The 12141-nt window shown below is 39.2% G+C and overlaps 1 protein-coding gene across 1 annotated transcript in view; it reads right to left on the reverse strand.

Moving 5' to 3' along the window:
* Positions 1-4639: 4639 nt before the first annotated feature.
* LOC575196 (photoreceptor-specific nuclear receptor) overlaps positions 4640-12141 on the reverse strand; it is a 40548-nt gene continuing 33046 nt past the window's right edge. Inside the window, exons 5-9 of the mRNA XM_775613.5 lie at positions 11513-11803; positions 10375-10628; positions 9582-9819; positions 5978-6083; positions 4640-5343 (exon numbers count right to left, since the gene is read on the reverse strand). Coding sequence (XP_780706.3) covers positions 5211-5343; positions 5978-6083; positions 9582-9819; positions 10375-10628; positions 11513-11803 — 1022 coding nt within the window. The 3' untranslated portion in view covers positions 4640-5210. The remainder of the gene's footprint in view (positions 5344-5977; positions 6084-9581; positions 9820-10374; positions 10629-11512; positions 11804-12141) is intronic.

Below are 12141 nucleotides of genomic sequence, written 5' to 3' on the forward strand. Positions count from 1 at the left end.
CGCCTGTCCAAACAAAATCACTGAAGAGTCATCACAATTTCGAGGTCCGTTTCTTTACACCAGAAAGTTAGTTGGCCATTTCTGCTTCCAATGTCCATTAGAGCAGCACTTTAACTTCTTGGTCGTATGGGAATTTTCAGTGGTCATGAAAAGGGCCCAAATGTAAACAAATCCACTATTTTAAAATAAAAATAGCGGGCCTTCATATTATGGTTTACCCAGGCATTACTAGGTACCCATTTAGTACAACTTAATCGAGAGGGATAGAATGTGGGCATTGCATATGTGCTGCTACGTATGATTCGTATGAAGTAATATTTTGTATTAGCTTGGGTATTATACTAATAAGCAAATTCATGATTGAGCTAAATTATTAGCCACGCCCCATGTGGCTCCCACTTTCGGGAGTTGCGGTACTAATCTATAAATTATGATGTGGTCTTTAATCCCAAACGATTAATAATGATCAAGTCTCATAATATTTTTGACTTATTTACACAGGGTGGGTCGCCATGTACAGTATTATAAACACTGTTTATTCCAGCGGGCCTAAATATCACGATTTACCCAATATTACTACAAACCCATGTAATACAACTGAATCGAGAGGGATAAATATGGGCAAAATACCTTTTATAAGGATGTTAGCACCGATCAAGGATCGAACCCAAATCGAGTATGTCATAAAAGAGGGAAGGGAAAACCTAAACCAATAACGTACTATTCCCTCGTTAGTGCTCCCGAAACGTTAAGAACCACTTAAAAGTTGTTATGTTAAAGAAAATCAAGTGAGAGAAAGAATTTTCAATTGATAAGGAAACATTTAGATGAACAGGTCATGTTTTCACAAGAAATTGAATTGGTTATCACGAAAAAAAAAGAAGAATACATTAACTCGTATTTAAATACAATCTAAATGTTAAAGATGGTTCAATATTTTATTCCGTCACTTATAATTATATACCCAGAATATATTGTAGGGGCGGATATGGCACATACCCCCTCCCCGTCCCTGGTTATTATTTTCATGCACGAATGTAATGCAACATCAGGGTTTACAAAGGTCAACGACCAATAGCACTCTTTCAACCCGTTATTTATTTATATTAAAGTTAAAACACAGTTTCTATCTGGGAGTAGATTAATATCTGGGCATCTATCACAACGGGATAACACAAGGACGTAGAGGGCGATACTGCGCATTCAAAGGTTATTCATACTGTTCTTTGAAACGAATCAAAATCAGATTAAACGAATGGAGTATCAATACCGAGCTGAATCGTCTTCAATTTGATATTTATTAGAAATACTCCAAGTACAAGAAAACAACGAATGTTTATCTTTCTTATTCAGCGCGTTATACAACATGTGCCATTTTCTATCCCCTCTCTTTCTATTTTGATGATCCCGATATGTCAGATGACAAAAAACTTAAGCAAGTCGACAATATTACAAAGCATACAAGGTGACAAGATTTATTTCAATTCAATTATATCTCACACAAATAGCGCAAATAAGTGGATCCGTCTGCTGCAATAGAGGAGGTATGTATAGGGCAAATTCATTAAATCGAACTAAAGTATTTACATGCTACACAGTTAATTATGAAATTATCGGGGCAACTACCCCTAACCCCCTCCCCACAATCCCCCTTTTTTGTTCTCTTCTTATTTTATCAATATCTCCCGCCTACTCTCATCTTCCTCTCCTGTCTTCCTCCTTTCTTTCTTCTCCTTCTCCTCCTATACTCATCGACCGCCTCTTGGCTCATTTTCTCGCCTTTTCTAGGGCCCTCCTCTTTACCTCCCCCGTCGTTCTTCTTGCCTCCGTTCTCCCGCTCTTCTTCTCCTCAACCTTCTTTCCTTCTATTCCTCTTTCTCATTTTCCATTGCTAGTTCTCTCTCTCACTTCCATGATTCTTTTCTCGTTGTCATCATTCTTCTCCAACATCTCCTCTTTTGCTTCATTTTCATCTTCTTTACACTGTTAGAACAAGTATTACAATTTTTAATCAAGTTGGTTAAAATTTTAATCAACCACGGATTACCAGGTGAATCACACAATCGTTGGTTAAACTTTAACCAACAGCCTGTTGATTAAAATTTAATCTGTGGTTGATTAAAAATTTTAATCAATTATTGGTTAAAAAAAATTGCTCAATGTTGGTTAAAATGGTGTTGATTAAACTTTAACCATTTGTTGATTAAAAATTTAATCTTTTGTTGGTTATTTATGCTTTGTTGGGGGCTGATTCACATGATGTTGGTTAAACTTACATGGGTCGTTGGTTAAAATTGTAACCATTGTAGGTTAATTTTTTTTTTATTCACATGATGTTGGTTAAACTTTAGTGGGTTGTTGGTTACAGTTATAACCAATGTTGGTTAAACTTACGGGGGTTTGCAGGTCTTATCCTCGTGTTTGCAGGTAAGAAATTGTTTAATATGATTATCATCAATGCTAAGATTGTAAGGAAGAAGTGAAATAAGGTTCTTGCTCAAATCCGGGCTCAAATTAAAAACGCTTTGTGTCCCGGCCCGTAGGTTGTAGCTCAGCCAGTAAGTGTAACGGATGACCTACCCAAATTGCATGCATAAAGACGTTTCACATTATGATGACATCTTATTTTATATTTAATTGTTTTAAGCAATTAGATACAATTAGATTTTAAAAAATAAGATTATTATTCATGCATGCAATTTGGGTAGGTGATCCGTAATAGGCCTACACTTCTCCTTCTGTAATGGGTCTGCCTCCTTCACGGTTGAAGATTCTTGCAGACTGATGAGTGTGTGTGTGCTTTATACGAGAGAGCCAGGTGCACGGTGCAAGTAAAATGTTACTTATTGGTTGAGCTACGTACAGCCTACGGGACACAAATCGTTTTTGATTTGAGCAAGAACCTTATTTCACTTCTTCCTTACAATCTTAGAATCGATGATGACAATATTAAAATAATTTCTTACCTGAAAACACGGAGATAAGACCGTCCAAACCCCCATTTCTCAGGTCCTCGCGACAACTTCCATTGTTAATTCTGTCGCACGCGTAAACTTCATGTACTTTGCATGTACTTTGTATGTCGAGCGATCGCTAGCTACGCGCTTCGATATCGTTCCGTTGGGTCACGTGACCAGTACTTTAATCAACATTGATTAAACTTTAACCGGAAGGGGACTATCATTACTGTCGGAATTTTGTTTTTAATCCATGCTGGGTTACATTTTTTGCCAACGACTTAGACTTAACCAACATAGGTTAAAAGGAATAATTTTGATCAACACTGTTTTTAACCAACGCAAGATTAAAAGTAAATTTTAATCAACACTACATTTTTACCCATGGTTGAGCGTTTTTTAATCAACAATTTTTTAACCCGCAGTTTTTTAATACTTGTTTTTAACAGTGTATCCTTCTCCTTCTGCTCCTCCTCATGTTTCTCCCCTCCTCCCCTCCGCTTTACCCCCTTATCTATTCATGCTAACTCCTTGTGGTTTCCATGACAAACATTTTGTTTAAACACCCTGTCATTGCATGTCATTTTTATCTGAATAGTATACCGTTCGATTGGAAATCTAAACAGCCAATCGATGTGAAAGCGATCTATTCATGCATTTTGCGGTTTGATAACACATTCCGAGAGGTTGTCGGTTCGTATTCTAAGTTTGCATTTGGTTGTAATTGTTGTTGAAATCGGTTGAAACTCGTATTCAATTTCACCACTCCATTTTCAACCTTACAAAGCCACAAAATGCAATCTCATATAGTTTACTCAATAAAAACAAGAACAAACGAAAAATAAGTTTTTCCATTGCTTTACTATCATTCCTATACACAAGATCAAATAGTCCAGATACAAAGCAAAACAAAATTGATATACAATAACTGATATAATATATCCACGGGGTGTTTGTACAAATATATACCAAATATCAACGACAACAAATTATTGTGAAGTTAATCACAAATACTGCCGTGAGAGTACAAAACAAAATGGTAAAGAAGTTAAGAAAGGTGTATGTCGAAAGTAGATGCTTAATAAGAATTTGTATACAAGTATTATACAGAGATTAAAAGCATTTTGTTCAAGGATTCATTACATCTTTAAAAACAATATTTTTAGAAGAAAAAAATTGAAGTAAAATTGCTATAGATGTATAAAAATACACATCGGTTAAGTTCATGAAAGAGGCATTTCACAATCCAACTCCATCATTGTCATCCTAATTCGTGTAATCTTTCGTACGCATCTGGGTTTTTTTCTAAATGTATATTGCACATAGGCTAAATATTGATGTTTTGCCATCGATTTCCCTGCTTTAGCACTAGTATTGTAATATAAACAAATATTCTGTTATAAGGAACGATGCCAATATTTTTTATTACACGTATATCTGAGGGGTTTCAATAACGTGAATACACAAATAGTCAATGATGAAACTATTTTACAAATATATACCTTCATTTGCAATTAGTCAGACGGATTTTTACGCTTATATCTCAATTAGGAATAATCATCAAAATATTCAGGCCGTTTTTCTGAATCCTCACCCGAATCTCTGGCTGTCCACCTAGTATGCTCTCATCGGTCAGTTTATTTCGCAATTCCTTCAAAAAGAATTCACTGATGTGTCCCGCCAATGGAGTCCTTGTGACAAAATATTGTCACATGTTTTTAGGATTTCGGTTAACCCTATCTCTCCATCTTGAGTTCAACGAAATTCCCAAGCCCAGATAGAATATTGATGATGAAAATATTCTGGTCTACAAGGCGCTTTAAACATCTCCAATATTTCTGACCACTCCGCTTTAAACATGATTAGCCCATAGAAATCCGATCGAGACTTGCCCGCATATAATGTTTGTACATTCTCCACCCCTTGAAAGTCATCAAGCAACCATTCTACAGATGCGCACAATGCTGATCAAATCACGATGATGTTAGGAGTTCTACCGAGTTTTACTTTGGTGGAAACCAGAAATGTTTGGAACATGCGTTGCTTAAGCGCATAAACGCTTGGGATCGAACCAACGATCTTCATATCTCGAGTCAAGAACCACAACGACAACGACAACGCTACAAAAGTCAATCACCTAAACGGTGCAATCTGACCGCGGAGGATTTTTAAATAGCTCCCTCTTTGCCACAGTTTCGAGTAGTCATCACGATGAAGGGGACTTTCCCTTTCCTGACGTAATTTCTAGAGTTTTTAATTCTTGAACATGTCACAGAGCAATCTCTCCATGGGCGTGTCGCCGATGGTACATCTGAAGAAGAGTCGCTCGACCTGATCTGACGTCACAAAGCGTAACGAAGGGAGGAGTAGTAGCATACGACCAAACCTACCGGAGAAAGATTAAGAGAATGCAAAATTATGAAATATTATTCAATGGTTGATTCTCTCGTTTTTCTTTAGCAAAATATTTTGAACAATTTCTGACAGGGTAAAGAAATAAAATATAGAAGGTCAATAATTCTCTTCGGGGGGGGGGGGCACTACAACAAAATAATGACTGCGTTTTTAAAATATTTTTTTCTAAAATATACTTTATATATTGCATATTACATTTCCTAGGGAAGGAACGCGCCTCTCCCTCTTCCCCGACCCCTTTTTACCGTCTCACTCCTACTGGATCACCAATGAAAGTTGTGCAATAAATATTTTGTCCAGTGCTCGCAGTGCAATTAAGTATTCAAACGAAGGCTTGTCTTAACATCATCCCTGATTTAACAGTGCTGGACAATCACTTCCTAAATCTACAATAGGCTATGTGGTGACTTTCCCAAATGAAAATTGGTCAGAGGCTGCGACCCTTAAACAGAGGAGCGTGGAGTGTTTGAATTGATTTTAATCCATGCAACTTGTTTCATGATTCACGTGTGTACCGGGATTGTTTGAAAATATGTATTTCTTAAAATGTTATCTCTCGCTCTTCGCTCTTATCCATTCACTCTGAGATTCGAACCCTTCCTTACCTTGCAGTCTGGGCTGGCTGGTGTGCCCGTATGTGCTGAGTCAGCATCATGTGGGCCTGATCTTGAAGGATTTCTACCTGCTGCGGGTCCTTTAATCCTCGCGTTTCTGATAGAAAAGACAACGGGAAAACACACGAACACAAAAGTGTCAATATTATATTTCAAAGTAAAATATATCTTGTAACATGGCAGATTTGTAGCTGTACAGGAGTGATGCAAATTGAACAAGGTGGAGCCAGTGGAATGCCCACGTCTTTGCCAATCTTTCTAGAAACTTAAAAATATATAGCGCCATCTTGTGGGTATTTCATGTTACATTCTTTCCTTCTCCCGTTCTATTTCTACATTCAGATATTACTTGGGTTTATGGCGTACTACATTGTATATACCCTCTACAGACACATACAAAAAGGTGGTGTATATACGGTGGGGAGGGGGTGAGGGGGGTCCTACAATCTCCCACCTCCATATAATGGTAAGGGAGAGGGGGAATGTGATAGGGTCATAACAAAAGACGATACGATCACTTTAAATGTTACTCCCAATAAATATTCCTGTTCTCTAAAATTTAATGCAGCCATTAATTAGACCAATCAACCATCCCCTGACTTCTCATAAACCTGCTCACGAATATCTTGTTCACATTATTATTCATAATTATATCGATTTAATTTACCTCACAAACTAAGGATTTAAAACACTTTCGAAGAATCAATCTAAAGCAATAAGCCAGTTCACGGTTGCAGTCTGAGCGTGAGCAGATAAAGGTCATTGCAGAACAAATTTTGAAATACACGGAGACGAAATACTAGATACGTGCTCATGAAAATTATGTAATCGTTATTCATTCATGCACATTCAGTGCATTCCATTATACACAGGTGGAAGTATTCTTTGAAAAGGGAAACAAAGGCTATAGCACCTCCATCGCCGTAGGAGTGATTATTTCAAAATGTACAAAGTGGGACCCAGTGGCGTACCTGGGGTACTCCGTCAGGGGGGGCAAGCGACCGAAACAAACAAAAAAGGCGATGCTAATTTTCACTTCTGGCGAGCGAGCGAGCAAAAAAAAATCTTTAAGTAACGTTTGGTATATAAACTGGTATTGTTGCAAGTTGGGGTGGGAACATTCACTTGTTAGCGACGTTAATTTCATTTTTTTGCAAACGAGCGTAGCGAGCAAGAAAAAAATCACTCCTTTTTTAATAATTGCCACTTAAACTTGGTTCAATTGTCCCATGCAGGGCGCGGGAACAATATTGTGTTTAGGGTGATTTCATACCCATTTTAGCTAGCGAGCCTAAATACATCTTTCTCTCAATGGAATTGCTATATAAAATTTGTTTCATTGTTGCATGTCGGGGCGGGCACAATCTTGTTTTAAGGCAATGTCAATCCCATTTTGGCGGGCAGGCAACCCCCTACATTTCTCTTTTAATGATATTGTAGCAGGTTAGTGGTGGGCACATAATTCCACGAGCTCGCGAGCGTAGCGAGCGAGAGAAAAAAATCACTTCTCGTTTATAGGGAAAATATGGTACATAAAACTTAGGTTCATTGTTCCATGTCAGGGACGTGATTATTAAAAGCGGTGTTATTTCTATTTTGGCGAGCGAGCGTAGCGAGCGAGCAAAAAAAATCACTTCTCTTTTGTAGGGAAAATATGGTACATAAACTTGGGTTCATTGTTCCATGTCAGGGACGTGATTATTAAAAGCGGTGTTATTTCTATTTTGGCGAGCGAGCGAGCAAAAAAAATCACTTCTCTTTTGTAGGGAAAATATGGTACATAAACTTGGGTTCATTGTTCCATGTCAGGGACGTGATTATTAAAAGCGGTGTTATTTCTATTTTGGCGAGCGAGCGTAGCGAGCGAGCAAAAAAAAATCACTTCTCTTTTATAGGGAAAATATGGTACATAAACTTGGGTTCATTGTTCCATGTCAGGGACGTGATTATTAAAAGCGGTGTTATTTCTATTTTGGTAAGCGAGCGTAGCGAGCGAGCAAAAAAATCACTTCTCTTTTATAGGGAAAATATGGTACATAAACTTTGGTTCATTGTTCCATGTCACGGACGTGATTATTAAAAGTGGTGTTATTTCTATTTTGGCGAGCGAGCGTAGCGAGCGAGCAAAATTTTTGTAATGATAATTGGTTCATAAATTTCAGATTTTTTTTGTTGCAGGGCAGGGCTTAAACAATCATGTCTAAGGTGATGTTAATTCCGTTTTGGCGAGCACGAGCACACCAAAACTTCTTTGAATAACGTTTGGTACATAATCATTAACTGGTTGTTGCAGGTTGGGGCGGGCACGTTAGCGGTGTCAATTCCATTTTGGCGAGCGAGCATAGCGAGCAAGCAAAAAAAAATTCTCTTTTAATAGAAATTAATAAATAAACTAGTTTTTATTGGTGCAGGTCAGAATGGACGCAATCGTGTTTAACGCGATTCAATTCCCTTTTGGCGAGAGGGCGTAAAAACTCTTCCGTTTTTAATGATATTGTTGCAGGTCAAGGGTGGGCACAATTGTTTCCAAAGCAATATCTATTCATTTTATTCGCGAGCAAGTGTAGCGAGCGAGAAAAATGAATTACTCTCTTTTAGTAACATTTGGTACATACATTGTGTGTTATTGTTGCCATGGTTGCAGGTCGGGGCCCGTCGGGGCAGGCACAATTGTATTCTAGGCAATGCTAATCCTTTTCTTTTTTCAGGGGGACGAGCAAGTGAAAACATTTAATACAAAATAGGCTAGCAAGCAGTTCGCGCCAGCGAAGAGTTTCGAATTTGTTATATCACTTATATTTTCCTATTTTCATTTGTCTAAATTTTTCAGGGCCGTATAAGGAATATTTTTCTGGTGGGGGAGGGGGAAAGATGCGTTAAAAGTTTTCGGAGAATCTCAAAAGCAAAAGGAGTGAAGGGAGTTCGAGCGACCCAACTGGTCATGAGGGTACTTTTGCATTTTCAAAAGTAGAATTGAAGGATTTGGTATAGGCCTACACTACATTTTCAGGAAAAAAACTGTACGTTTTCAAAATATCTGGGGTCAACTGCTCCCCCCCCCCCTGGTGCGTACGGCCATGGTCTTTTTTTTTTAATTTCCCCATTTTTTTCCTTTCCTTTTCTTTTCCCTTTTTCTTCCTTTTCTCTTCTTCTTCCTTTTTTCTTTCCTTTTCCTTTTTTTCCTTTTTTCTCTTTCTTTCCTTTTTTTCTTCCCTTTTCTTTTTTTCTTTTTCTTTCCTTTCCTTTTTTTCTTTTCTTTCCCCTTTTTCTTTTTTTCCCCTGGAGCCCGTCAGGGGGGGCACTCTGCCCCCCCTGCCCCCCCCGTAGGTACGCCAGTGGTGGGACCTCTTCATGTTTTGAATGCACGCGACAATATCAACTCAATCTGAATGAGCAAATACGTGTGTTACACTTTATACCCAACGTAAAGGTAAATTCCAAAAGTACCTGAGGACAACTTTCTAGATTTATGTGTTGTTTGGTTGTTAGTGTACGTTGCCCTAATTAATTTATTATTGATTTGGGGGGGGGGGGGAGAATGGTCCCCCTCGCCTTTTTTACTAGACAATATCAACAGAATTCTGTATCGTCCTACCTGGTTTGAAGAGAACAATCGCCTTGAGGCAGGCGAACTCGGCGGGGTCGACCCGTAGCCCCCGAAAGCGAGACATGATCTCCTGAAGGAGGCGTATATCAGAGACACAGGTCGCTGCCTTGTCCGTCTGGGATTGCTCGTGTAGGCCGGTGAGTAGCGGGCAGGAATCCAGCGGCATGGACCATTGCAGAGCGCACAGTAAGAATAGCTCGCTCCACGCTTCCTCCAGCAAAATGACCTGTACGATGATAGAAAAGCAAGATTTTAGAAGAACTTGATTAATGTTAAAGACCGTCACCACTACTGGGCAAGAAGGGATTAGACCACACAGCGAGCCATCGAGGTCACTGTGACAGGTGGCTATCTCATTAAGTCAGCTGTTATTTAACATAAGAAAAAGAGGATCATGGGGGACTAACAGGCACCGATTGGGGAAGTTTTCTATATAGAGGGAGCAAGTAGCTACAAGTATGGCAGTGTGCCTTTAAGATTAAACTGAAAGTTCATGACCGTTTCATAATGCAAGTTTTCAATTTTCATTGGTAATAAATCACATAACCTAAACACAGTGGCCCGTATTCGAAAGTCAGGTTTAGTTAAATCCATGTTTAACTTTAAACCCGGGTTTAACTAAACCAGGCTTCATGTTTAAGTTCAATTTCAGTTTCTGAAAGCCAGGTTTAAGTGTAGTCTAAATGTAAACCTAGGTTTAAAGTTAATCCTGACTTCAGAATATGGGCCAGTGGGTTTACCTCTACACAAGATATCACATAATCCTGAACCTAATTCGTACCTGATCTCTGAAGGGCAGACCCGAGAAGGAAGGCAGTGTCTTCGCCCATTTGACGGCCATGAAAAGAAGCCGAGCCGACGACTCGTAGATGCTATCATTGCTGGAGGGGTAGACGGCGATCTCCTTAGGCGTGGACGCCAGCTCCGATCCGCTCAAGATCATTCCCGGTCGTCGCTGGTGATGGTGGTCGCTACGGAGGTCGACCCGGGGATCCGTGTCGCCGGTCACGTCGATCTCGCATGTATCGTGAAGTGCTATATGATAACATGAATATAAAAAAAATGATCGATACACTGTCGATATGACTATGCGTTGCAATTAAACACAACAAATCCCTTAAATTTTCGAAATTGTCATATGCCAGGCATTATGTGTCATAAAGCGTAATATTCTAAGTGGCGAATTCAACAAGGGAAATGGGAGGGTTAAAGGTTTGGGGAGGCGTGCTATCCTTGGCAAAATGCTGTATGGCGTACCTCAATGACATAGTACATAATCAAAATATGCCTGAATTTGGCCCGTCCGGCTACAGCTTTAGACCGACAACGGCACCTGCAAAACTTGTTAACAATTCTTGTTTGCTTATTGCTTATTACACAATTTGTGTGTACCCTGCCAAACATGAAAAGTGTGATAAATTAGCCGATTTGTGCCCCCTCTGCCTGCCAGACAATCTAGGATCCCAAGCTGGTAAAAAAATCTGATGTACCTCGTTGAATATATAGCCGACAAGTGGACCCATGTATTTGATCTTATTGTTCACGTTAGTCGACCAGTCGATTAAAGGGATTTTGAGAGAGATATACAACCCGAATGAAAACCAGTTTACACTGCTTCGGGCTACTCTTTTGAAATATGTCAAAAATCCAAAGACTGAAGTATTGAAATGAACGTAGTATAATCTTGATAAGGCGTAACAAAAAAATATGTTGTATTACCCTTTGCGACCGACCCGAAAATCTTGAAATCTACCGTCGGCTTTAAAAAAATGTTTAAAGAATTTAGAACTGAGAAATATCAGCTCAAAGAGGGAGGGGAGAAAAAAAAGTTAACCGAAAGGAAAAAAAATCCCATGTTTTGCTACTTAAAGGGCAAAAAACATCTTCTTTTTTTTAGGCCTGATAAGAAAGAATCATACCATCTTCTGGCTCCAATTTGGCGCAGGTTTCTGCCGTCATCAGACCAGCCATGAACCGGTGATTGGCCGTGAACGCGAAGGCAGCAGCGTGTGCCGACGCCGATGACATCGGGCCACCGTACGATGACGACGGTGATGTCGATGACGATGTGGAGGTGGAATGCGAGGACGGGTTCGGGTCCCTGGTCAGCGGGCTGGCGGCAAGTTCATGGGGTTCGGCTGTCGTCACGGAGGGGACGCTGTCAAGGCGAACGTGGGCCATGTTGCGGGGTTGTCGCTCGTTCTGTACAGCTGGACCAACAACAAAAAATAATAATAATAAAAATAAATATTAATCATGCATTGATTAGTTATATACATTCGACCTCTTTTCCCGTTGATAAAAAGCGTCTCAGAATAGAAAATGAGATAGGTACATAATTAATGTTGCTACTTTATATAATATTCTTTTTTTATTACACGGCGAATAATAATGCATTGAAGCCGACAATTTATTAATAACAGTGATCAGACATTATCCCACGCGAAAATTGCTGCGGGCTTTATTTAATCAAATATATAGGGTGAGATTTAGCGTTTGATCCACTGTTGAAATTAGAAATTCGGTTAATAGTATTAATGTCATTTAC

Source organism: Strongylocentrotus purpuratus, unplaced genomic scaffold, assembly GCF_000002235.5.
Source record: "Strongylocentrotus purpuratus isolate Spur 01 unplaced genomic scaffold, Spur_5.0 spur5_scaffold_9, whole genome shotgun sequence".
Lineage (NCBI taxonomy): Eukaryota > Metazoa > Echinodermata > Echinoidea > Camarodonta > Strongylocentrotidae > Strongylocentrotus > Strongylocentrotus purpuratus.